Here is a 25,467-nt window from a genome sequence, read left to right as displayed (position 1 = left end):
GTGGGTAGCGCGCGTGCACGAGTGCCGCTGCCCGATGCGGCGGCGCCGGGTGCCTGGGATGCGGCTTCCCCTCCGGGGTCTCGGGAAGGACCCGCGGGGTCTCTGGGCCGTTCCTCGGGGCTCTGGCCCACGTCCCCCCGCAGCCGCGTCCCCCCCCAGCTGACGGCGCGGCGCCCGGTGCCGTGCCGGCCCTGCCAGAAGCCCCCTCCGCCCAGCTGTGCACGGCCCGGGGTGCGCGGAGGCAAGGCCTGTGCTCGGGACGAGGCAGGGAGTGGGATCGTCCCCACCCCGGAGCCATCTCCGCGGGGCTGCGTCCTGCCGGTCCGGGGGCTGCGGGAGGACGGCCGGCGGCCGACCGTGCCCTGGCAGAGGTGGGAAAGCTGCGGCCTCTGGGTGAAGGAGCTGGCCCCTGCCGCGGCTGGCTCTGCTCTGCCGTGCCGTCTGCGTCCCACAGGCGAGGTCTTGGCTTCCAGACGCGTCGGAGGACGTGTCCCGCGCTGTCCTGAGGCTGGGGAGGAGATGGAGCCTTGGCCTTATCCCTGCCACCCCTTCCCCAGGTGTGGGGGCCTCCCCACCCTGCAGCTTTCACATCTCTGACAGCAGCTGCTGAGCGAGGTCAAGCTCGGAGCAGGCGCTGTGAGCCACAGCCTGTGAGCAGAGCCCACAGGGTGCCCTGGGAGGTGGGTGTCCAGGGCCATCACCCCCAGGACAGCATGGTCCTTGCCCCACATACCGTCACAGTTATGCAAGTGCCGCAGGGAACAAACGGCTGCAGTGGAAGTTCTCTGTAGATGTCTAAAATGATGACCTGATACATAACACACCCTGAGGACTGGCCTGTTAATTAGGGGGTGTACCTTGTCAAGAAAAAGCAAACACAGAAGAGGAAGGTGTTGCTGGGCATGCCCTAGATATGGCCTGGCTCTGACCTCCAGAAGGCAGGTCACCTGCGAAATGAGAGGAAATGAAAATGAAGCTTGCCACAGGGTCAGGAGTGTCCTGGCCCCCTCCCTGAAGGACCCTGCTGCACGTCCCCCCACAACCAGGCATCCTCTGGGGCTGCCTGCAGCAGGGCATGGCTGCCCGCACGGGCTTGGGCTACTGAAGGCTTTGGGCCAGGGAGTGCAGGAAACTCGAGGGGAGGCTCTCACAGACCTTGCTCTAAATAAAAGAGAGGAAGCGCTCGAGGGTGTCAAAGTGGAGAGCAACTTCAATGTGCCTTTCAGAGAAAATCTAAGGAATTCAGGGAGCTGGAGACCAGGTCCCACAAAATGCGTTCAGAAAACCTGGCAGGGCTTTAATGAAGCAATAGGGCACAACGGAAAGCTTCCCAGCACTGGGGGAAGTGGGGCTCATAGTTCAGATAATGACCTGAAACTTCAGAAGGAAGGGCATAAAAGTAGAAACTAGATGAAAAAATTAGGAGGAACCAAAAAAAAAAAAAAAAACCAAAAAATCAGGGAAGCCAAAGTATGAGTCAAATTTTTACTAGCAAGAAACATGAAGGAATGCAAGAAAACCTTCAAACTGGAAGGTGTCAGTAAGAGGATGCTGAGCAGCCCATGTGGCCCACTGTCCCACTGAGACTGGGAGGGACAGCAGAAGGTGACAGGACTCAAGTGCTCAATGGCTTCTTCCCCTCAGCCTGCACTGAGGAGGGTGGCTGGGATCACATAATTAACACCGTGACTAACATGTGGCAGAGGTGTATGCTCATGCTAGATAAGGGAAAATGTCATCAGATTGGCTGGACTGAAGGTAAGTGAGGGTAATATTGAGAACTGGTAGGTTTCAGAAAACAGGAAAAGGAGTGACACAGTGCCTGTCTTTGATAGGAGAAAAAAAAGGAAGTGAAGAATTAGAGGCCACTTAGCTCAACTTCAAAGTCCAAGAAAACCGTGGAACAAATAGCCAGGTGCGGTGCTCCCAGAGACAAGAGGGAAGGGAAAGAATCACAGCAGACACACCTGTGTATGCACAGCCCTGCCTTCCTTTCTTCTCTGACAGTCTTCATGGAGAGAGTAATGTCATCCCCACGTCTCTACCCCTAACCATGCCATGTTCCTGGGCTGCTCCCAGCGCTGCCCCTGCCATGGCTGGCCGCTCTGGTCTGTCCCAACAGCCTTGTCCAGGGCCAGGCTTGAACTCAGCATTCCCCAGCAGCAAAACTCGGCAGGGGCTTGTGCAGGCCGTGAGGAGAAGAGCAAGCATGAACACAGCCTGTGCCCAGCAAGCCCCAGCAGTTGCTCCCTGCACATGAATAACCTAACCTGGTAGCACCAAGCTGGCTTTCCCACAGCATCATTGTCTGTCCTGCACCCAGCACACAGTTTTTATTGCTGTGTGTGAGTCTGGTTATGAGTTTTTATTGATGTTACAAGTCTGGTTTTATTGCTGTGTGTGAGTTGGGTTATGAGACCCCTGTTCAGGGGCTGAGGCTTTAAGCGCTCTGGGCTCTCCTTGCTTCACGCAGCCTCCTCCATGCCATACTGCTGAGCTTTGGGCAGACCTCGCTAGCCCACAGTGCACTCTTGATGGCCTCTTCCCTGCCAGGTCACCGTCGGTCAGTCACTCTCACGCTCCTTGCTGCTGTGATGGCCCAGACACCATGACTCGGCTTCCTAGCACTACATTAACCTGCGAAGGGGAGAGGGAGATGCCACAGATCCTGATTTTCTAGGGCTCTGATGCCCACTTCTCCTGTGCAGGCCCATGCCTGTGGGTTAGATGAAATGGCTGCAAGTGGTGACAGCTGCTGGGAGGGCACTTGGCAGTGCCTCACTGCAGGAGGAGTGGACCTCTGCTGTCTCCTGGCTCCATCCCTCACTCTTGCGTGTTGACAGTGTCATGTACTTGCTTTCTGGGTTATGATGCCTTTTGGCTGGGGAAGGCTGCAGGTATGCTGCAGAACACAGGTCCACCTTACAATGAGACTGACAAACGGGAAAAGTGGTCAGAAAAAGAGCAGAGCAGTTCAGTGACACCAAACACAGGGTCCTGCCTTCAGGCAGGTACCAGTGACTGTGCAGCTGCAGGATAGGGAACTAATGACGTGGCAGCACTTCTGCAAACCAGAACCTGTGGGATGGAGAGGATCACGAGCCAAACATGTGTCAGCAGCTCAGAGCAGTGTGACACAAGGCAAACAGCAGCCTGACATATGCAAGCAGGTGAGTCACGTGCAAGGCACATGAAACAGTCCTGACCTCACCGACCTGGCGAGCCAGAGAGGCATCACACCCCGGGCCCGGCATGAGGGTACCAGCGGGGAAGGTGCCAGCTCAGCGATGAATACAAGGGGATAATGACACCCGACCTCCGGGGAACAGCTCTGGGGCCTGGGGCTGTTGGGTCCCGGGAAGCTGCAAAGGCGGGAGAAATAACTGCCCTCGGCCTGCACCGGGAGGACGCCCGCAGCTGGGGACGCCGGGGGACACGGTGCGGGGAGCTGGCGTGGATACCAGGCTGGGCCCCGGTGCCAGCGACCGGCGGCGGCCGCAGCCCGGCCGTGCAGCGCCGGCAGCACCCGGGGCGCCGGGAGCGCGGGCCGGCCCCGGGCTGCGGGTCGGGACCAGGCGCTGCACCGGGCCGGGCCCGCCCGGTGGCCGGGGAATCCGGCCCGGGGTCGGGGGGGGAGGCTGCCGAGGGGCTGCTGAGGGCCCGCCCCGGGCGGCGGGCCCGCTCCAGCAGAAAGGCTCGGGCAGCTCTTCCCGGCGCGATCTCCGGGGAGGGCTGAAGCGCCCGGCCCACCACGGGGCGGTTTTGCCCGGGGACTCCGCGAGGGGCCCCCCCCCGCCCCCGCCCCGCCGCGGCCCCACCCGCCGGGGCCGCCCCCTGCGCTGCGGCGGGCGCGTCTCCGCTGGGGGAGGGCAGGCGGTGGAGCCGTCTCTCCGCGCACCCCTCCGTCCCTCCGCGCATCCTTCTGTCCCTCCTTGCATGCCTCCATCTCTCCGCGCATCCCTCCTTGCGTCCCTCCATCCGTCCGCGCATCCCTCCTTGCAAACCCGCATCCCGCCGCGCATCCCCCCGCGCATCCCTGCATCCCTCTGCGCATCCCTCTGTCCCTCCGCGCATCCCTCCATCGGCCCGCGCACCCCTCCGCCCGCCCCAGCACCGGCAGGGCCGCTCCTGCGCGGGCATGGCGGGGCGGCCGCGCTTCCTCTGCGGCGTGGTGGAAGGTAGGTCCCTCCGGGGCCGCGGCTGGGGCCGGTGCCCCGCCCGGGCATTGCAGGGGCTGGCCCGGTCCACCCGGAGCGAACAGGGGCCGGGAAGGGCCGCCGGGACCCGAGCCGCGCCCGGGACCCCGGGTACTGGGGAGACGGAGAGGCGGGCCCCTGCACAGCACCCTACCTCTGCCCACGGGTACGGGACCAGCACCCCCCATTGTAGTTCCCCAGCTCTTCCCCAGACCACTGCTGCACTCCGCAGCCAGCCCAGCCCAGCGGATACTCCCCCCCCGCAGTGGGGCATGGGGACCCGCTGCGCTGCCCCCAGCACTCCGCAGTGGTCTTCCTCTGCCCTGGGCATGCGGGCAGCATCCCGGTATGTGCCCCTCCTGCCCCCCGCCCGCAGTGCTGCACTGCCGCGGGCTGTGCACAGAGCTGGTCAGGAAGAGCCTGGTCTCTCACGGCAGCTCTGTATAGCCCAGCCCTGTCCTTCTGCCCCCTCGCCCCCAACTCCTGTTTCTGCAGCACAGAACCTCTGGAGCTGGGCCAGGCCTGGCACCCACTAGGCAAAAGCATCTCCACTTTTCCTGGCAGCACAGTACCCTGATGAAGCCCACCGCCTTGCCCGGGAGGAAGCAAAAGCACCATGCAGATAAACAAAATAAATAGAAAGTGCAGGGATGGGGAAGTTGATAGTAAAAAGAAATATGAGTCAGACAAGAATCACTGATGTAGGAAAGCTGACCTGGGAAAGAGAAGGACAAAGATGCTGCTGGCAGACCCACTCCAGGAGGAGGAGGTCTCTAAAAATTGAGGAAGGAAAGGCATCCCTCACCCTGGTAGTACAGACGCTGGCAGGGAACATAGGGTGGTGCTGTGGTGGGCAGACTGCTGAGCAGGGTGCAGCTGTAGCAGGGCCAGGGCAGGCCAGGAGTGGTGTGTCCTACGCAGACCCCCCTGCTCCCTCCTGACACCCCAGATATTGCTAGCAGCAGCCAGAGAGCACGGATGGACTGACGCTTCTGGGTGACCTGCACCCAGGACAGGAGAAGTGCTGGGGAATGGTTGGGGCCTGAGGACTTTGCTTCCCAATGTGTTCAATGTGTTGCTAATGGTTGTGAAGAAATTGCTGAGGACATTCCAGATGGCCCAGAGTTTGGCAAGTAATGGTATTGACGGGTTACTGATGTAGTGATCTGGGCCATGGGAGAGATGAGGTACAAACGCACAGCATCACTTATCAGCGCCCGTCTGGCTTCAGAAAAACAGAGCACCAACATCACTCCTTTGGAGATGCAGACACAGGTACAAACAGATCTTGCTGGTACAATTTAAGCTACTTTACGTGGCAGAATACACTAGGATGACAATTTCAACAGAGCTGCTGCTGGCAGGGCTTGCGTAGGCGCTGAGTGTCATACTTGCAAGGCAGCGTCAGTTCACAGCAAAGTATGAGTGAGGCACTTGCAGGCAGGTGCTGAGGTAGAAGATCTACCTACAAAGAAGATAATGTTCAGTGTGTGCTGTGGCACAGCCTACCACACCATTGCCCAGGGTTGGTGTTGAGGGCTGCAGGGTGGGCGCCTGCCAAAGGGAGCAGGGCATCAGGGTCCCCTCCCAGGCAGACCAGCTCCAGAGCACTCAGGCGCTTTCGGGAAATGCGGGTGCTTTTGTGGTCAATGCTGGCCTCATGCCAGACGCTGAGAGCCGGTCCTTTCTCCCAGACTAACAGAGTCATTGCAATCTGCCCTTGTGTGCTGCCCAGTTCAGTGAATGCATTCACTTCCCTGAATATCTGCTCCTGTTGGCCTTGTCTTCTAGAAAGTGCATTGACTTATTTAAAAGTTGCCCATGATGCAGAGCTCACCCAAAACTAGGAAGTTGCCTTGATGGCTAATTGCCATCACTGTTCAAGATGTAATGTATTTTCCGTGAGACTTCACATTGCAGCTGCCAGATCTTGCAGAGATTTGAAGTGACTGAAGATTCTTCTCATGCTAAATTTCAGGTTTGTGCTGGAACACTTACAGGTTCCCCTTAACCTCCTCTTTAAGAAGCTGTCAAATCTGCATCTCTACAAACCCATTTACCTGCCTATTCTCCTATTGTCCCCAAGTGAAGTGGCTTGCCTTCCACCAGGTATTCTTTCTCACTGGCTTTGGAGACAACTCCGTACCTCCCAAGTCTTCCTACATGCAGAAATAAGAAAGGACCTTCCTTGAAAGCAGTCCCAACAGCAGATTGAGTGCTGCATGTCCAGCAGTGCCCTTGCTCACTATATCCAGTCGCAAACTCGTTCCCTGCAGAGCACAGGGCAGACTGTGGTGCTGCAGCCTCAAGATTGTGTCAGACACTGGTGTCCAACAACCACCTAATGCCTGCAAGCAGCAGAAGTGGAAATGTTAAGAAACACTTGGGAATTTGCTGACTCCAGATCTGTATTTCCTGCATTTGGTTTTGTTGATGTGAACTTTCTGGAAGGGCAATGTCCTTGCGGCCAGCCTTGGTGCTCATTGATGAGTGTCTTTGTTAGCAGACAACTGGAAAGGTTGCTCCCTGGTATGCTTTCTCTCTCTGGATTTTCCCTTTGCAAACTTATGGAGATGGTGTTTTCCGGTGGGAGACAGACAAGGTGTGTGTGAAATGTCTTGTGGAGTCACACTCCCAGCACTCGTGGGCATCCCTACAGGTTGTTTGTGTGTTCCCGATATGAACAGCTTGCTAGGGAACATGACTGCTGCTGCAATCCAGGTGTGTGCAGGGTGTAGGGGAGAGCTGTGTGTGCCAGTGCAATTTTGGTGCAGTTTGAGTTGTGCAGTGACTAAAGACAGAGAGAGCAGCTTTTATAGCCCATACAGGAGTGATCATGCTCTGCTTGACACAGCCTGACACTACACAGACACAAGAGATATGCAGAGAGACACACAGCTGGTCTCTGTAAAGAAGAAAATCCCCAGGCAGAAAACTCTAGGATGGATGTACAATAGCTCTGTGCTTCGGTGCACCTCAAAATCACGCTAGAGTGCCTTATAACTTTGCCAGCCCTCAGCTGTCTCCTCTAGGCTTGGCTTTCACTGTGCAAATTCTACCTCCCAGGTTAAGTGCTACCTTGTGCAATTCTTCCCAGCTGCCTCTTTCTGGAAAGAATGGAAGCACAGACATCATACCCACTTGCTTGAATACCAATAACCAGCAAGATAATAGCATGATAATAGACATCTGCAGTACCCAGAGGTGAACAACTGCTGGACCTCTGGGTTTAAGAGCAGCCACTTAGGGACAGTACAGAGAGACTCTGTTTTAAGGCAGTTACTGATAACTGCTTTTTGACTTTTTTTCCCCCTCTTTTATAGGTTTCTATGGGAGACCATGGTCTATGGAACAAAGGAAACTTCTCTTTCAATGGCAAGTACCCTGAATTTTCCTCTCTGAAGGTACTAGCCTGTGGCAGAGTGACGAGGTGGAAGCCAGAGTGGTGTGGAGGCAGGAGCAGTGAGGGAAAACATGCTGGAGGGAGGCTCTGGGGGCTGGCCTTTCTTTGGGATGCCGGGGCGATGGCAATGAAGGGGGGTCATGTTTCTCCCAGCGCTGCTCTTGCAGTGCCTCCTCGGTCCCAGCACTCTTGCACCACTGGATCCGGCCCAGGGAAAGACCTTCTCGCCCGGGACGCGGGTGCCGTGGCTGCAGGATGGGCAGGCGGCCCAAGGACACCTGGACAGATGTGGTTTGTGCTGCCCTGTGCCGGCAGATGGTGCTGGGACTCTGACAGTCCAGCTGCAGCCAGATGTGCTTGGCTGCTTGGCTGGGGGGCCTGGGCCAGGGCTGGGCGCCCCAAGGGAATGGGGTCTAGGGATGGGGCCTGGAAGGGGCTGGGTGGGCACTAGCTCCTGCGTGCTGGCACCGCAAAGCTGGCACGTGTGCTCCAGCGAGGGCGCAGACCCACGGGGAGCTGTCAGTGGGACAGGGTTGGACCCTGCTCCCCATGCCTTGCGAGGAGTGATGGCAGCTGGGAAGGGTTTGGAGAGGAGCATGGGGGCTTCGCAAGCCTGAAAACGCTGCCTCTGGAGGCACCAGAAAAGCTGCTCTGCCCTGACTGCAGCATAGCGTGGGTTGACTAGGGCAGCCCAAGCGCAGCAGGGGTATCGGGGAACAGGCGGAGGGGCTGGGGCTGAAAATGGGAAATCAGATCCGTGTGAGAGAGAATGTGGGGGTGTTCAGTGGGTTGGAAGCCCACCTCGGGTGCTGACCTGGCAGGACGAGCACCCATTGCCTCGTCTCTGAATTGTGCGGTCCTGGGCAGTGCCACGCGGCACGAGCCCCTGTGGGTGTGCTGGCCGCAGGACAGCACAGCGCATGCCTGCTGCCACCAGCAGCAAGCGGCCAGCTCACCCCACCTGGGGCTGCTGTCCCCACTGCCCTGCGCTCCCAGCGAGGACACTGGGTGGGTGCTTCCAGCCAGCCCAGCCTCGCTGGAGCCAGGCTTATCATTGTGGAAACAGACAGCACAGCAAACCCGCATCACTCCACCATGGGCACAGATGGCCATTTTATTCACCTGTGCAAGTCTGCTGACCACACCAAGCTGTGTGGTGCGGTCAACACGCTGGAGGGAAGGGATGGCATCCAGAGGGACCTTGACAGGCTTGAGGAGTGGACCTGTGTGAACCTCATGAAGTTCAGCCCAAGCACAAATATAGGCTGGGTGGAGAATGGACTGAGAGCAGCCCGGAGGAGGACTTGGGGGTGTTGGCTGACAAGAAGCTCAACATGACCCGGCAATGTGCACTCGCAGCCCTGCCTGCTGTGGAGGTGGCCCTTGCATCCCTGTGAGTCCCCACGTATGTCTGTGTGTCACCATGAGTCCCTGTGATGGAAGGATGTGGGCAGGATCTATCACTGGCTGGTTGTGAGAATAACCTTGGGATGGGAGTTGATGTGTGCAGACAAGAAAAAGCCTTCTCCTAGCAGCTGGTGCCCATGCACTGGCTATCAGTGGGATGAGCTGCACTGACAGGACCTGCCACTGATCAACTGGGGCCCTGCGGGGCCCCTGTGGAGCATCTAGCATGGGCAGCACGATGGTCATAGCCTAGGCGGCACACTGGTCACTGTGGGTACTGCCCTGGTGATGGCACAGGCAGCACACTGGGGATGGTGTAGAGAGTGTGCTGGTCACAGTGTGGGCAGTTCACCGGTGATGGCCAGGCAGTACGCTGGTGACAGCGTGGGCAGTGCACCAGTGATGGCTGGGCAGTGGGCCAGAGACAGCAGGGCCATGTACTGACGACTGTCCTGGTGATGGCACTGGCAGCCGTGCACTGTGTGGGAAATGTGCCAGTCATGCTGTGAGAGTGCGCTGATGGCAGTGTGGGCAGTCACAAGTGCAAATAAGGACCATAATGCAGGAACTAGAGATGCAGATACAGAAAAATGCAGCTTAGAAAATTTGGGGAAAACATACAGGAAGGAAAACAAGATGTGATGTTTTAAAGTATATTAGGAATATCCCTGGACTGGGATGTATGTTCACATGTTTGCACATGTGAGCGGTATGTTCACTGGTGTTTTTCTTCTCTGGAAAGAAACAAGATGAGGCACTTGTATCATGTGGTACATGATACGCTTCCCAGTCTGTTCATCGTGGGAAAATGTAAAACATTGTCTGCGAAGAAGGATAAATAAAAATAAATGAATATATCAGATGGCTTTCATACAGGAGTGCCAAAAGTGCTGTCTAGGGAGGTGTCTGCCCTGTCCTGATGATTTCCAGTGCGTCTTGGATTGCTGGGGAGATTCTGGAAAGAATTTGTGCTTTTTGAGGCCAGAAAGGGCCTTATGTTGCTGCAGTGTGATCTCCTGAAGCAGGCAGGCCCTGATCTATGTCGGACCTGCTTCCCTTCAGCTCTGACTGCAGTGGAGCATCTGGAGAGCTGGAGACATTTCCCCTCCCATCTCAGCCGCATGCATGTCCCCATGAGTCACCCCTGCACACTGCCAGTCCCTGACTGCCGGGTGTGGCTTTTCTCTCCGTGGCTTTTCTCTCCTCTGGCGGGTTGGCGGGCTGAGGGTTTCCCCTGGGGAGATGAGCAGACTGTACTCCAAGACTCTTCCTTGCAGGCTTTCCACCTGTCTCTGTGTGTGCGGCTCCTTGGCAGACTCACTCTAGACTGTTCTCAGTATCTCCGCATCTGCAGCTAGCACAGAGGTCACCAAATCTCGTTAGTCCCACCTGACACTCTGCAGTGATTCGTCTAGGGCTTTCTCTTATGCTGAGTTACCAGTGGCACTGCAGAGGACACTCCTGTTCAACTAATTGCTCATTATGTTAAGTCATTACTTCACACACCCTATCTTCTGTATTCTTTTACCTAGGTAGGACTTTATGCTTGGCTGTATACTGCCTGCTGAAGCCCCGCTTAACAGCCATTTCAAATCACTCCATCTGAGTGCTGTATTTGCTCCTTTATCCTCCACTTACTTAGTCTTTGCCACCTGCAAACTGCACAGGCACAGCATCCTGCTACGGGTTCATGCTTGCCCAGCTCTGCTGCCCACCCTGCCAAAGCTCTGCTTCAGCACTCAGTTTTTCAGCACTCTGGGGCTTTCCACTTGCAGGGCTTGGCAAAAACCTTGCAGTCCCAAGTTCCCAGAACATTCTGTGATTCTAATGCCAGCAGCTCGTGGATTCCTTGCAAAAGGACTTCAGTTAAAGCAGAGTTACTGCTGATGCCAGATGCTGCACCTTGATGAATCCTCGTCCCTGTTACAGTGGCAGTGCTGGACCCCATGTTAACTGTGTGTAACAGAGAGGGGTGCAGGCTCTCTGGAGCTGCTCTGCAAGCCTCCTTGGCAGGATGTGCACAGCAGCTGCCTCTGGAGGTCAGTGTCATAGAATAGAATCCTAGAATGGTTTGGGTTGGAAGGGACCTTAAAGATCACCTAGTTCCAACCCCCCTGCCATGGGCAGGGACACCTTCCACTAGACCAGGTTGCTCAAAGCCCTGTCCAACCTGGCCTTGAACACTTCCAGGGATGGGACATCCACAATCTCTCCAGACAACCTGGTCCAGTGCCTCACCACCCTCACAATGAAGAATTTCTTCCTTATATCTAATCTAAATCTACCCTCTTTCAGTTTAAAGCCATTACCCCTTGTCCTACCACTACTTGCCCTTGTAAAAAGTCCCTCTCCAGCTTTCCTTTAGGTACTGGCAGGCTGCTGTAAGGTCTCCCTGGAGCCTTCTCTTCTCCAGGCTGAAAAAACCCAACTCTCTCAGCCTGTTGTCATAGGAGAGGTGCTCCAGCCCTCTGATCATCTTCGTGGCCCTCCTCTGGATTCGCTCCAACAGGTCCATGTCCTTCTTATGTTGGGGGCCCCATAGCTGGACGCAGTAGTCCAGGTGGGGGTCTCATCAGAGTGGAGTACAGGGGGAGAATCACCTCCCTAAACCTGCTGGTCACAATTCTTCTGATGCAGCCCAGGTTACAGTTGGCTTTCTGGGCTGCGAGTGCACATTGCCGGGTCATGTTGAGCTTCTTGTCAGCCAACACCCCCAAGTCCTCCTCCGGGCTGCTCTCAGTCCATTCTCCACCCAGCCTATATTTGTGCTTGGGCTGAACTTCATGAGGTTCGCACAGGTCCACTCCTCAAGGTTGTCAAGGTCCCTCTGGATGCCATCCGTTCCCTCCAGCGTGTTAACCGCACCACACAGCTTGGTGTGGTCAGCAAACTTGCTGAGGGTGCACTCAGTCCCACTGTCCATGTTGTCGACAAAGATGTTAAACAGCGCTGGTCCCAACACTGACCCCTGAGGAATGCCACTCGTCACTGGTCTCCACTTGGACAATGAGCCATTGACCACAACTCTTTGAGTGCAACCATCCAGCCCATTCCTTATCCACCAAATGGTCCATCTGTCAAAACCATGTCTCTCCAAATCAGAGACAAGGATGTTGTGTGGGACAGTGTCAAATGCTTTGGACAAGTCTGGGTAGATGACATCAGTTGCTCTTCCCTTGTCCACCAGCGCTGTAACCCCATTGTAGAAGGCCACCAAATTTGACAGGCTCAATTTGCCCCTTAGTCAAGCCATGTTGGCTGTCACTAATCACCTCCTTATTTTCCATGTGCCTTAGCATAGTTTGCAGGAGGATCCGCTCCATGATCTTGCCGGGCAGAGAGGTGAGACTGACTGGCCTGTAGTTCCCCGGTTCTTCCTTTTTTCTCTTTTTAAAAATGGGGGTTATGTTTCTGCTTTTCCAGTTAGTGGGAACTTCCCTGGACTGCCATGACTTCTTAAATATGATGGATAGTGGCTTAGCCACTTCATCTGCCAGTTCCCTCAGGACCCGTGGATGCACCTCATCAGGTCTGATGAACTTGCGCACCTTCAGGTTCCTTAGATGGTCTCAAACGTGATCTTTTCCTACAGCGGGCAGTTCTTCATTCTCCCGCTCACTGCCTTTGCCTTCTGCGTCTTGGGCGGTGTGGCTGGAGCCCTTGCTGGTGAAGACTGAGGCAAAAAAGTCATTGAGTACCTCAGCCTTCTCCATGTCCTGGGTAACCAGGTCTCCCCTTTCCTTCCGGAGAGGGCCCACATTTTCCTTTGTCTTTCTTTTATCACTGACATACCTATAGAAGCTTTTCTTGTTGCCCTTGATGTCCCTGGCCTCATTTAATTCTGTTATAGCTTTAGCTTTCCTAATCTGATACCTGGCTGCTCGGACAATTTCTCTGTATTCTTCCCAGGCTACCTGTCCTTGCTTCCACCCTCTGTAGGTTTCTGGTTTGTGTTGTAGTTTGTCCAGGAGCTCCTTATTCATCCATGCAGGCCTCCTGGCGTTTTTGCCTGACTTCCTTTTGTCAGGTCGCAGTGGCATGTGGCACGCACATCATCCCAGCAGTAAACACAAAGCCTGCTCTGGGCCCCCTTCCATTGACACATCACCTAACACAGCCAAAAAATGGTGTTCGTGCAGGAGCTGGGCTGCTGATGTGGGGCACATCTGGCTGCAGTGTGAGGAAAGTGAGACCAGGGCAGGCAAGGGACAGCCCAGAGGTTGCAGGTTGTGAGGAGGCTGCAGCGTGTTTGGGCTACAAACAAGTTTGGTTCTTGATTACACAATTAGAAGCACAGCTGAAGAGAAAGGGAAAAGAAACCCACCCCAAACGTGCTTACACAAGATGCTAAGTGCTTCCACAGGTCTCACTGCAAGCCTGGAGAGAGCTGCTGCAAAGCTGCAGGGCTGGTTTGGCCTGATGGAGCCCCACAGCTGGACTCCAGGGCTGGGGCTGCGTGCACCCTTGGGGGGGCTGTGTGGAGCAGTAGACCTTGAGCTTGCTCCCTCCATGGCTCCAGCCCCCTCCTCAGTCTCCCCCAAAGATCCCCCCCTCTTCCCCTGGAGGCTGCTCTGGCCACTCACCCCTCCTCCATTCCTTGCTCAGGACATTGAGCTTTTTGTCATCATTGTGAAGTGGTTAAAACAAGCTGTTTAGGCTAAGCTGGTCACTCCCACCTGCTTTTTCCACAGCAAGGGTGTTAATTCAACCCATCTCACAGGAAGCAACATCCTGCTGGTCTCTGAGACCTTCTCCTCCAGATGCACGGTCTGTCTGGAGGTCCCTAAACAACACAAATCATTGGGCTCAGCACTAGGACCACTGGGTGAGATTTATATCCTGTGTGGCTGTTGAAAGTACACAGGGCAGGGGTCCCTGTGCAGGCAAAAAGCTGTGGCTTCACAGTCTGTGGGGCTCTGTGGGAGCAGAGGCTGGAAGCATGGAAGGACACGGTGCAGCTCTGGGGAAGGAGAGGACGCCATATGCTGAGGAGCTCTTGGTGTTGCGGGCTGGCACCTGCCTGGATGCCTCTTTGGAAATTGCCCACCTGGAGCCTCAGGTGACCCCTTGTCCTTGCTGCACAGGCTGAAACGCTGGGGGCTGAACTGCTACATGTATGCACCCAAGGACGAGCTGAAGCACCGGCTGCTGTGGCGAGAGCCCTACACAGAGCATGAGGCAGGTAGCGGCTCTGCTGGGCCCCAACACGGGTGGGCTGCAGGTGTCCTGGGTCCTCGAGGGTGAAGCACAGTCTGCACCTCATCCAGGGTCAGGCTGGCTGTTACCACTCTTACTGCCAGAAACCTGACTGCTGCAGGGAGCCCCACAGGCCCTGCCTAGTGCAAGGAGACCCCCCAGACACTGCCTGGTACAAGGAGCCTCCCCAGACCCTGCCCATCACATGGAATCGCCTAGGAGCCCAGCCAGCATGGGGAGCTCCCCGCGTGGGTCTCTGACAATATGCTCGAATATGCCAGGGCCCGCAGACCCTCTGTCCCAAGGGGCTGGAAACTGTCTCCCCTGGGCCTCTCCCCTCCAGATGCTCTCTCACACCTCCCAATGCCCTCGGCTCCTTCCTTTCGGGCCACCGTGGTTCCCTCTCCCTCCATCCCTTGCCTCTCTCCATCCCTTGCCTCTCTCCATCCCTTGCCTCCCAGCACTCATAGCACCCCCTCTGCTTTGTCCCCAGCCCGCATGCGGTCTCTCATCGAAGCTGCCCAAGAGCAGGGTGTGGAGTTTGTTTTCGCCATTTCTGCTGGTCAGGACATGGTGTTTTCAAGTACTGGGGATCGGCTCCTGCTGCAGGAAAAACTCAGGCAGGTACCGTGGGCCATTCCTTCACCCCACTGCTCCCAGGCGAGGGGCACGCATGCTTGTGTGTGGGCCCTATGGCCACCCCAAAGGCTGTTGTGGGGCTGTAAACCCCTCCTGCTGATGCACATCAGGGAGCAGCTAGCTCTGTGGGGTGCCTGGTGGCAGATGTGCTGTCCCTGTCATGGTGACAGAGACCCAAGGGCTCCATGGATGCCTGACTGCTAGCAGGAGAGGGACCGACCAAGCCCCAGAGCTTGCTGGGCAGCACCAGAGGCCGATGCAGGCAGGTGCCAAGCCCCTGGTCCCCAGGGAGGGTACCGAGCCTCCAGCACGGTGGGTTTGCTCCGTGGGTGGCTGCTCCTCCTCCTTGCGACACAGCCCAGGCAGCAGCTTCCCTGTCCTGCACCAAGCCTGGCCGCCTCTCTGGCTGCCCCCAGCCAGCCCTGGCACAGGGAGCACCTGCCCGGCCATGCAGTGAGGCTCCTCCCGAGGCTCTGCCAGCCTCTGGTCCTGCCACGGGGCTTCCCGCGCTGCAGGTAGATGTGTGGGTGCAGCACAGAGGGGAGCAGATGTGGCGGGCAGCAAGTGGGGCTGCCCGGCAGTGGCACGGTGGGAACGGCTCTGGGCCACCGCAGCACAGAGTCTGCTTTGAAAGGGCTTCTGGCCCACAGCAAACGTGGCTGCACGCAGGGCTTGGAGCGAGGTGGGCTGCTGTGACCGCGGGGCTGGCGTGCGCCCATGGAGCAGCTGGACCTTGTGCGCAGCATCCGCTGGGCAGGCGTGGGGGACACGGCAAGGGCTGCTCTGCCCACCCCGTCCGTCTGGGCACCCCAGACCCCTGCTGTCCTTATGGTGTCCAGGCAGCAGGAGCTCGTCTGGGGCTTGCTGCCTCCTTTCTCTCTGCTGCCTGGGGACCCTAGCAGCCTGTGCCCGTGTCCGCAGGTGGCTGCCATGGGGTGCCAGTCCTTCGCGCTGCTCTTTGACGACATCGACCCCTGCATGTGCCAAGCCGACAGAGACGTCTTCCCCTCCCTGGCGCAGGCTCAGGCCTCTGTGGCCAACGAGGTGTACCAGGAGCTGGGCCAACCCTCCGTCTTCCTCTTCTGCCCTACAGGTACTGCCTGCAGCCGTGCAGCCCCAGCCACCCCTGGGAGCCCAGTGCTTGGCCAGCCATGGCACCCCACAGCAGACAGGGGTGCCCTTTGGCTGGCTGCAGCCAGCACCTCTATCTGCTGAGAGCTGAGTGCCCTGATAGCCTCCACAGCTCCCCCCAGTTCCTTCATGCTCCCGCGGGAGCCCTGGAGATCTCAGGATTAGGACAGGACCAGGCTGTAGATGGGCTGGTGCTCCAGCAGCCGTGCATGCCATATTCCCTGCACAACACATCTTCCCAGCCCCTATCCATTGATCCTAGGCAGCTTCTCCTCTCCTGGTCTCTCTGCCTCTCAAGGGATTCTCTGTGCTCTCTCCCCAGAGTACTGCAGCTCTCTGTGCTCTCCCAGTCCCAGCCAGTCCTGCTACCTGCTGACCATCGGCCAGGAGCTGCTCCCAGGGATTGGTGTCATCTGGACAGGTGAGCACCTGGCCTGGCTCTGTGGGGTGTGTGGTCCTGCGCAGCTTCTCAGCAAGAGCCAGTGTCTGCAAACCCTGCAGCTATGGGCTCTGTCCTGGGAGAAGCGCCAACGAGCGGCCCCACCGCGGTGCCTTTCAGCATTGGGGTACGCACCCCTGGCCAGTCAGGCAATGGGTCAGGCTGTGGGTCTGCTCTCCTTCTGGCTAGGGAGGGTGGGGTGGGGTGACTCAACCCTCATCTCCATGCTCGGTGCCCAGATGTGCGCATGTCCCTGTTGCGAGCATGCATGATGGACTGCGCTGCCTGTGTGCTCCATGCACGTCCGTGCTGTGATGCTCCAGGCCCAAAGGTGGTGTCACAGGAGCTCTCAGCCACGCAGCTGGAGGAGGTGGAGGGTGTCCTGCGGCGCCGCCCCATCATCTGGGACAACCTGTACGCCAATGACTATGACTGCAGACGTGTCTTCCTGGGCCCCTACATGGGACGTGCCCCTGGCCTCATGTCCAGGCTCCATGGACTGCTCCTCAACCCCAACTGTGAACTCCAGGCCAACTTCATCCCCATACACACATTGGGCAGCTGGTTTCGGAGCGAGCTGAGGAGCTGTGCCCATGCTGATCATGCAGGTACCTGGTCCCAGCGCCCCAGGCAGCTCTGTACATGGAGCCCCAGTGCTGGCAGTGAGCTTGTGCACCCAGGGCAGAGCCTGCCCATCGCTGCCCCATCTTTGCCACAGCCCTGCAGGCTTTCCTGCATGGCAGCCTGCGTGAGGTGTCTTACCTGGCTGGGCACTACCTGACATCCCAGAGCAGGGGATCCATGCTGGGGGCATCTCTTTGGAGGGGGGAATGCCCACCCTCAGTGGCATGGGATAGCTCCATCAAACAAAGAGTGGGTCTGCCCAGGCTGATGAGCTCCATTTCCTTAGGGATGGGGACTGCGACAGCCCTGGAGGACAGCCAAGGCTCAGAGGAGGGGAGCTACAGCCCCCAGGATGCCTTGGAGCTGGCGCTGCATGACTGGGTTGCTGAGATAAACCGGCAGGCCTTGGAGCCAGGTAGGTGATGAACTCACACCATGCAGCATCCCTTACCCCCTCTGGAGCACTGGACTGGCTCTGCTGGGAGCTCGAGGGACTGAGGGAGCCCCATGTCCTGCCTGTTTGGATAGTGCGCTCTGGCTGGTGCGGCAGTGGGGTCTGTGCCTGTCGTGGTGGGCAGGCATGGGCATCCATCAAATCATGCTGCTTTGTGGGTGCCCCTGCTCTGGCCGCATCCCAAAAGGGGGTCTCCTTGGCTGGCAGCGTGGGAACCTGGGCCATGATACGGCTCTGGAAGAGGGGGTTCAGCCAGGTTGCAAGCTTGGTGTTTTGCGGTGTTTGCCTCTGCAAAGCCTGTGGCCTCACCAGTCACAGAGGCCTGAACTCCAGAGCACAGAGCGATCCAAACCCATGGTCCTGGCACCTCCCTGGTCCCTGCCAGCTTGGAGATGGAGCTTCCTGGCACAGCCACCCCCAGGGCTCTCCTGCCCCATGGGCCGCAGTTTCCATGCAGGTGCCAAAGGTGCTGCCCCCTTGCTCCTTTCTGCCAGGAGGAAGGACCCCAAGACACCCCAGCGTCAGCCTCAAGGGAGGAATGAGGCTGCAGCCTGGCACAGCGAGAGGACACGAGGTCATGCCCGAACCCCAGCCCCATGACTCTGCTCCCAGTGGGGCAGAGCAGCATGGCCCTGAGCCCTGCGGTGTGGCACCAGGGGAAGAAAGGAAGAAGGTGACCTCGGAGCCTGAGAAGGGCAGTGGGAGCAGGACCCTCGCTAGCAGTCGGCAAAGCCCCACAGGGAATGGGAACCAGCTCACCATGGGGAGCAGAGAGACCTGTGAGCCCTCCTCTGCTCTGCCCAGCATGGCTGGGAGTGCCCAGTCTGCAGGAAGCCCGGTGGCCACCGAGACCCTCCACAGTCCGGGCCCATCCATGTGCTGCAGCAATGGGGCCAACACCAGCCAGAACATTCCCCTACCCACCAGTGATGCCAGGACAGGGGGTGGCAGCCCCCCCCAGCCCCCCAGCAGTTCCCAGCCTGAGGACAGCAGGGCTGACATGCCCCAGACACCTCCAGGGCCTGGAGCTGGTACCAGCGCTGGCCTCCCGGCACCGCTTACTGGTGGGGCTGGCGCCAGCCCTGGCTCCCCAGCACCGCTCACTGGTGGGGCTGGCGCCAGCCCTGGCTCCCCAGCACTGCTCACTGGTGGGGCTGGCACCAGCCCTGGCCTCCCAGCACCGCTCACTGATGAGGTTGGTGCTAGCCCTGGCCCCATGGCACCATTGACCCCAGAGGAGGCTGGGTCCAGCCCCATGGCCCTGCTGACCCTGGAGGAGGCTGGGTCTGGCCCCACGGTACCACTGACCCCCAAGGAGGCCAGGACCAGCCCCACAGCACCAGTGACCCCAGAGGAAGCCAAGTCTAGACCCATGACACCGGTGACCCCAGAAGAGGCCAGGTCCATCCCCACAGCACTGCTGACCTCAGAGGATGCTGTGTCTGTCTCTACGGCACTGATGACCCTTGAGGAAGTCAGGGCCAACCCCACAGCACCACTGACCCCAGAGGAGGCCAGGTCCAGCCCCATGGCACCGCTGACTCTGGGGGAGGTGCGGATGCTGGTGGAGCTCTTCTACCTGCCCTATCACCATGGGCCACTGGCGCAGCATCTCCTGGAGCACTTTCGGTGGCTCCGGGCAAACAGCCTCAGCGTGGGGGTCCCGGCCACGGCAACTGATGTCTGCGGGGTAAGGCTGGTCCAGGAACTGCTGCGGGACGGTGCCTGTCACGGTTGTGCTGACAGCCCGGTCCATCCACAGGGCACACAGTGGCGTGGCCGTGCCCAATCCTTCCAGCTGCTCTGCAGTCAGACGTGCCGCCTGCACAGCCACTTCGTCAGCAGCACAGGGCAGGCGCTGCTCTACGACCTCCACCCTTACCTCTGGGACATCCGCAACATGCTGCTGGCCGCCAGTGCCTTCATCCTCTGGCTGGGTACGTGGCTGATGCCAGCCCTGAGCCAGCCCCTGTGGCCCCATAGCGCGTATTCACACCCTGGCCAAATCCAGCCATGTTGAAGTGCAGGGGACCCCGGGCACTGCAGCACACCCAGGGCATCTGAAGCTTGTTCTGTGGTGATCCACTGTTTCCCCCCCTAAAGAGGTGAAGGTGTCTGGGACCCCCTCCCAGAGGTCTGGGGTCCCTGTGTCTAGCCAGGGGGGGCAGGGTCTCTCCTGGGAGTGCACCTTCCCTTGACACCTTCCCCACCGCTGAGTCATGTCGCATGCTCACCACCTTGCCTCCTTTGCAGATGGCCATCTCCTCTGCGACCCTGACCCCAAGGGGACCTGGGGAAGCTGCTTTGGCTGTAAGTACCAGTGCTGCCCTGGCTTACCCACCTGGGCGGTGGGGCCGTGGCTGCTGCCCTCCATCACCTCCAGCCTCGCAGCAGCAGCCAGCACTCACCACCGGGCTGCCCCTTCCCACGCTCTGCCGAGCGGAGCGGGAATGGCCATGGGAAGGCTGGCACCCCTGTGTGTCCTGACACACTGAGGCAGGATGGGACACTGCTACTGGGGACAGGGCAGTCATCGGAGCAGCTTTTCACCATCTCTCACAGTCTGGAATGAATGCCTATTTTTAGGACATGGTTCCTTAGCCCTTTTAATCCAAGGACCCCTTAGCCTTTCTGGCAAAAGGGATCCATGGGCCATTGGGAGCAGTAATGGCCTGGGTGACAGAGGTGAGGTTGGATTTTGAATGCCCGTGCATCACTTTGGAAGCCCCTGTTCCTCTGGTTTAGGGTTCCCTGGTTGCTCTGTGGGCCTTGTGACCTCTTACAACCCAAGAACTGTTACCAGAGGACAACCTGAGAGCGTCTCCAACTTCAGTGTGAGATGGGGCTATGTGCCTTGAACCACTTCTGCAGGGAAGCAGCTGCATGCAAGTTCCCACAGGCACTGCAGAGCTGGCTGGCTGGGCAGCAAAGTAGTGTGCTGCTCTCTGTGGCAGCCTGCAGCTTTCCAACCATAGCCAGGAGCTATGTCTTTACCTTACACCTTTCATGGAGGCAAGATCATTCCTTTCCCCATTCCTCCGCTTCAAGCCCTGCCTGTTGTGCGGAAGGTGTGTTGCTACCCTAATGCATGGGGCTGGCTGCCTGAGCCCAGGCGAGGTCCTGTGCCCGGGCTGCACAGCTGTGGGGGCAAATCCTTGGAGCTGTGACCAGTGTGGATCGTGATGTTGCTGTGTGATGGAGGCTGATCTCCCCCTGGCCCAGCAGGTATTTGTTCAGCTCGCATGTGTCTGTCTCCTGCTGCCTCCAGGGTGCCAGAGCATCACTGCCCCGATCTTGCTGGGGGGGGACGCTGAGCCCTGGGCGCATCGTGGGGGCCTCTTTGGAGAGCTGCAGGTGAGAACATGTCCAGATCTGTGGGGGGTGAAAGAGCCATTGCAAAGCCAGGATCCCAGCTGCTGCTCCTGGCTCTGCCATTGGGTTGCTGCAAGCTTGGGAAGGCAGAGCTGCCCCAGGCCTCTGCACCTTGGCTGTGGCTTCTGGGGTTTAGGGTGCCTCAGAGGGACCCTCCTCCCACTGCCTCCAAGACAAGGTTTGGAGCCAGAACAACCCGCTCCCTGACAGACTCTGTCTCTTCCAGGCACTGCTACCCGTGGGGAACAGCTGTGACCTCTTCTACCACCCACCTCCGCTCTTCCCATCCAGCCAGCTGTACCTCCTGCGCCCGCTGCTGCCCCTGGACAAGGTTGGACCCACTGGCTGAAGTCACCTTTGCATGGCCTGTGCTATACGTGCACTAACGAGATACATGCTCACCTGCTGCTGACCCCAAGACTGAGCTTGCAGTGCAGGGCGATGCAGGTGGGAAGGGACCTCTGGGGTCCAGCCCCGGCTCAGAGCAGGCAAGCCTGGGGCAGGTCACCTGGGGCTGTGTCCAGCAGCGCGTCAGCCCCCTGGGCTGGAGAGGGGGTCTTGTGGCCAGCGGCCTCTGCAGGGACCATCACCCACCTCCCTGCGATGAGCGCCTGGGCAGAGCCCTTCCTGGCAGCCAGCAGCAGGGGAGGGAGACACAGCTCAGAATTGAGCAGCAGGCACAGCCACAGATAAACTGGTACAGACTCAAGGTCGCCAGGTTGCGAGGGCAACCTCCAGAGCATCCCCAGCACTGATCTCCAGTGATGGCTGCGAGCAGATGCCCGGAAATATCCAGAACAGGGCAAGTCTGAATGGCAACCTCCTGCAGCCTTCCTCAGTCTGCAGCTCTGGGCACTGCCTGAGCTTCTTGAGGTTCATCTCCAAATCAGTCCCTTCTCCAAACACTTATCCAGTTGACAGGATGATTCCCTGCTGGAGAGGTAGCAGCTTCTGTTGGCCGTGACCTGCTTGCTGCCAGCCCCCCGGCTCTGTTTGACATCCCAGCAGTTTGATGGGATGGGGAGGGAAAGGGAGAATTTGGAGGTGTTGAACACCCAAGTTAAACTGCTGCCAAATCCAGCAGAGCCCTGGGTTCCCCACGTACCACACAGTCTGCAGCGAACACCCTGCTCCCTCACCCTGCTGCTTCTCCTAGCTAAAGGAAATGCTAACGCTGCAAATCCAGCCATCATGGACACAACTGCACATCCCTGCTAAATACAGTACCCGGCAACACACAGCTGCTGTGCTTGTAACTAACAGAGGAGGAGTTGCAAGCGCATGAGAGCAGATTATAATATCAGGCTGCTGCTGCCAGCAATTCCCATTGCAAGGGCTTGTTTTCAATTGCCTGTTGTCAGTTTTCATCTGATCAGGCTAAACTTTAACAAGCTGAACGTCTGTGTCCAGTGAAGCTTTGAGACAAAAATCCAGCTAAGCACTTCAGCCCATTCTGGGAATGGCACTCAGAAGTGCATGGTCCTGCTCTTGTTGTTCAGTGATCAGGGCAGCCTTTCCTTTGAGAAGCAATGCTTTTATCAGGATGTTCTTTTCGCTGATCCTGTGAGCAGCAGTAAACTCAAATCTGACAGAGATGGGAAATTTTTGAGATGTCCCACTTTGCACATGCTCTGTGGAGACCTCAGTTTCAGTATTGGTTTTGCTGCCATTCTGTCTGCTCTGAGCATGCTCTGTCCTGGGGCGAGCAGCATTTCTTCAGCAGCTGCTGCTCTGGGGTGCCTGCCTGGAACGGCGATTTCTCATTTTGAAGCGTTGCTGTGCTGTGGTAACAAGCTTCAGAGGCCAGCAGAAGGTGGTGCACAGTGCATCACTTGGCACAGATGCCAGCACCCTTGGATGGCCGAAGCACATACCTTCATACCTTTCCCTGGCCAGGACACGCTGGAGGCCACAGCCCTGGTCGCAGTCCCTCTTTATGGTCAACTCGGGCAGCTGTGGGTACACCGTGCTCTGGCAGGGGCTGTGGCGGGGGCGGCAGGCGGCTTAGGGGCAGGGATTGGGCAAGGCAGGCAGAGCCAGGGCTAAGGTGGATCTGGGTCTTCCAGGGAGAGCTTTACCGAATGTGCCGGGAGAGTTTGGACTGTGACCCCAAAGTCGCAGAGATCCTTGCAGCCCACCCCGATCTCCTCGGTGACAGGTGAGACGTGGCCCTTCTGGGGCTCCCACTTGCCAGGCGTGTGGTGAGCCCGGCCACGTGCTGGGTGATGCAGTGCCACGGTGTGAGGCGGTGGCCTCTCCTTGCATCCCTGTGGGGACCAGCTCTGCCTGCACCATGGCTGGCGGTGGCCTAACCCTGAGGGAAGGGGTAGGGGGGGCAGTCTCTGCGCTAATGTCCAGCTGGGTTGTGGCAGCCGCCGTGGGGATGGACCCACTGTCCAGCCTGGCTGCAGGCGGGCTGCGGTGTCTCCGCTTGGCTGAGGGCTTCTGCTGGGGGGGGTCTCAAGGGGATGGTCCAGTGGGTGCCGGGGTGCTGTCCTGCCAGGGCAGGAGGGAGGAAGCTGGCTGGTCTGAGCTTTCCTTGGGGCAGGCTGGCTCCAGGCAGCAGCTCAGCAGTGCTCCTGCTCTGGCTGGCAGGCTGCTGGGCAGCTTCCTGAGCCTGAGCCCCGAGTACACGTTTGTGCTGGAGGATGAGGGTGGTCTGTGCGGCTACGCAGCTGGAGCACTCTGCGCTGAAGGCTTCCTGCAACAGCGAGACAGCAGCTGGCTGCCGGCCATACGGCACAAGTACCCCCGAGACCTGGGCGGAGGTGCCCCAGCTCTGGGACAGGTGAGGGGGCACCTGGAGCAGAGGGGAGCGGGTATGGGGGGGATGGAGGGGGCTCCCTCACTTGTTTTTGTCTCCTGCAGGATGCCCTGGATGAAGCACTGCTCTTCTTCCACGCAGAGCCACCAGCTGTGCCCCTGCCTGTGATGCGGCGCTTCCCCTCCCTGGTGCAGCTGGGCACGGCCCCCCGCGTGCTGGACGTGGGGGCCAGCCGCAGCCTGGCCATCTGCCTGCTGAGTGCACTCAGGGCCAACGGTGAGCATGACCTCCCCATGCTGGGGAGGACTGAGGCCCCCTTGATCCAGCACAACTCCATCCCGACTGCTCCCTTGCCAACCCCAGAGGTGGGAGCCAGCCCCACCTGCACCCCGCTTCTCAGCACAGGGCTGGGGTAGCCCTCAACGGTGCTCCCTGTCCCCTCTCTGACACAGTCTGGCCCCAGCTCCCAGGCACCGCGCCCTATCCTTGCACTGGGGGACATGTGGACCTATGTCTTGGGGCATCACGCAGGCACCCAGTGCCAAAGGGCAGTGGAGAGGATGACCCCTTGCAGAGGGGTCCCAGCCACTGGCCTCTAGCCCCAGTGCTGGGTTCCCAGTGGTACGGGCCTGACCTCTCACCTCCCTTCCAGGGTCGCGGGGAGTGTTTTGCCAGGTCGGTGCCACTGACCAGCAGCAGCTGAGCTTCTACAGCAAGCTGGGCTTCGTTGACCTGCCAGTGGCCTGGGGCAGCTCTCCTGGCACTCGGCTCCTGGGACGTCTCCTCTGAGCACGTTGCATTAGGTGTCGGCATGGGGAGGCAGTGCCATAGGACAGGCTGAGCCGCCATTCTGTGCAGCACTGGCTCAAGGGAGCAGGAGCAGAGGGGGACCTTGAGGAGGAGCCAACAACATGCCCAGGCTGTCTGCAGACCACCAGGTCTGGCGAGAGCTACATGGGCAGTATTTAGGATGGTGGTCTCGGAGCATGGCACAATGCATTAGCACTAAGGGAGTGTTCCTGTCCTGCAGGCTGGGCTGTCCAGCTCTCTCCATCCCCTGTGTGGCCCTCGGCTGGGCAGCTGGTGCCGGGGCTGGCTCTCGGCACCAACGACCTGCTTGTCGGTATGGACCGAGCTGGTATGGGGCGCAGTGAGGCATCCTCCATCTCTGCTGCCCAGGGGCTGAGGGAATTGCTGCCCTTGGCAATAAAGCATTTGCTGGGCTCTCACCATGGTTCGTCTCTTAGGGGAAAGTTTTGGGGTACCAGCATGCTCCTCTCACACCCTCATGCCCACCTTTCGGCCAGCCCTGTCTGTCCACCTCACACCAGCTGTCATTATAGCTGGTCCTGCGTAACCTCAAATGAAGCAGCTCCCCATAGATCCGCCTCTCCAGCTGCTCGCCAGCCCTCGGCCTCCCCCCACACTGCACTCCAGGAAGAAGCTCCAGGCACCGGCAGCGTGTGCTCACAGCAGGGCTCCCCACAAGGACCCCAACCCTGTGAGATGGGGCTCTCCTGTGGGATGGGACCCCCTGGGCCTGGGCCTCCCCTGCGGTCATGGCTGCCTTGTGGGTCTGGGGACCGCTGCACATCCAGCACAAGCAGGATGGCCAAGGGGGAGACGTCTCTCCAGCCATCCTGCTGCAGCCTCTGGAAAAGTGCTGGGAGGGAGGAGTGGAAGGAGCAAACGGTCACTGAAGGTTTCTCTTCCGCACCCTCCAGAGCCGGTTGCCCCGCGGCCCCGGGGGCGAGGAGGAGGTTGGGACAGGGGTGGCCAAGAAACCAGGAGCGGGGGGGCCTCGAGCAGCCCTGCCCTTGCCTGCGCCTTTGCACTCTCTGG

At 58.8% G+C, this 25,467-nt stretch overlaps 1 protein-coding gene across 9 annotated transcripts; it reads left to right on the top strand.

Annotated features, from left to right (window-relative positions):
- The first annotated feature begins 3,357 nt into the window (after window positions 1–3,357).
- On the top strand, window positions 3,358–24,808 carry LOC126035202 (protein O-GlcNAcase-like). Of its 9 annotated transcripts, none has more exons than XM_049793445.1 (17): window positions 3,676–4,178; window positions 7,520–7,571; window positions 14,091–14,188; window positions 14,696–14,826; window positions 15,763–15,934; window positions 16,295–16,393; window positions 16,735–17,019; window positions 17,322–17,450; window positions 17,987–19,179; window positions 19,252–19,426; window positions 19,743–19,799; window positions 20,758–20,843; window positions 21,088–21,192; window positions 22,928–23,019; window positions 23,457–23,649; window positions 23,730–23,901; window positions 24,278–24,808. In XM_049793445.1, the coding sequence occupies exons 1-17, from the start codon at window positions 4,139–4,141 to the stop codon at window positions 24,412–24,414; spliced, it is 3,216 nt and encodes a 1,071-aa protein (XP_049649402.1). In that variant the 5' UTR covers window positions 3,676–4,138; the 3' UTR covers window positions 24,415–24,808. The 9 variants fall into 9 exon arrangements, with proteins under 9 accessions (XP_049649360.1, XP_049649402.1, XP_049649330.1 ...); XM_049793373.1 differs by having other exon boundaries at window positions 17,984–19,179; XM_049793403.1 differs by lacking the exon at window positions 3,676–4,178 and adding an exon at window positions 3,358–3,438 and having other exon boundaries at window positions 17,984–19,179; window positions 23,730–24,371.
- Window positions 24,809–25,467: the final 659 nt, after the last annotated feature.

This window comes from Accipiter gentilis, chromosome 3, assembly GCF_929443795.1.
Source record: "Accipiter gentilis chromosome 3, bAccGen1.1, whole genome shotgun sequence".
NCBI classification, from domain to species: Eukaryota; Metazoa; Chordata; class Aves; order Accipitriformes; family Accipitridae; genus Astur; species Astur gentilis.
The sequence above is the reverse complement of the archived record's forward strand: the minus strand, read 5'-3'. Positions and strand labels throughout refer to the sequence as shown.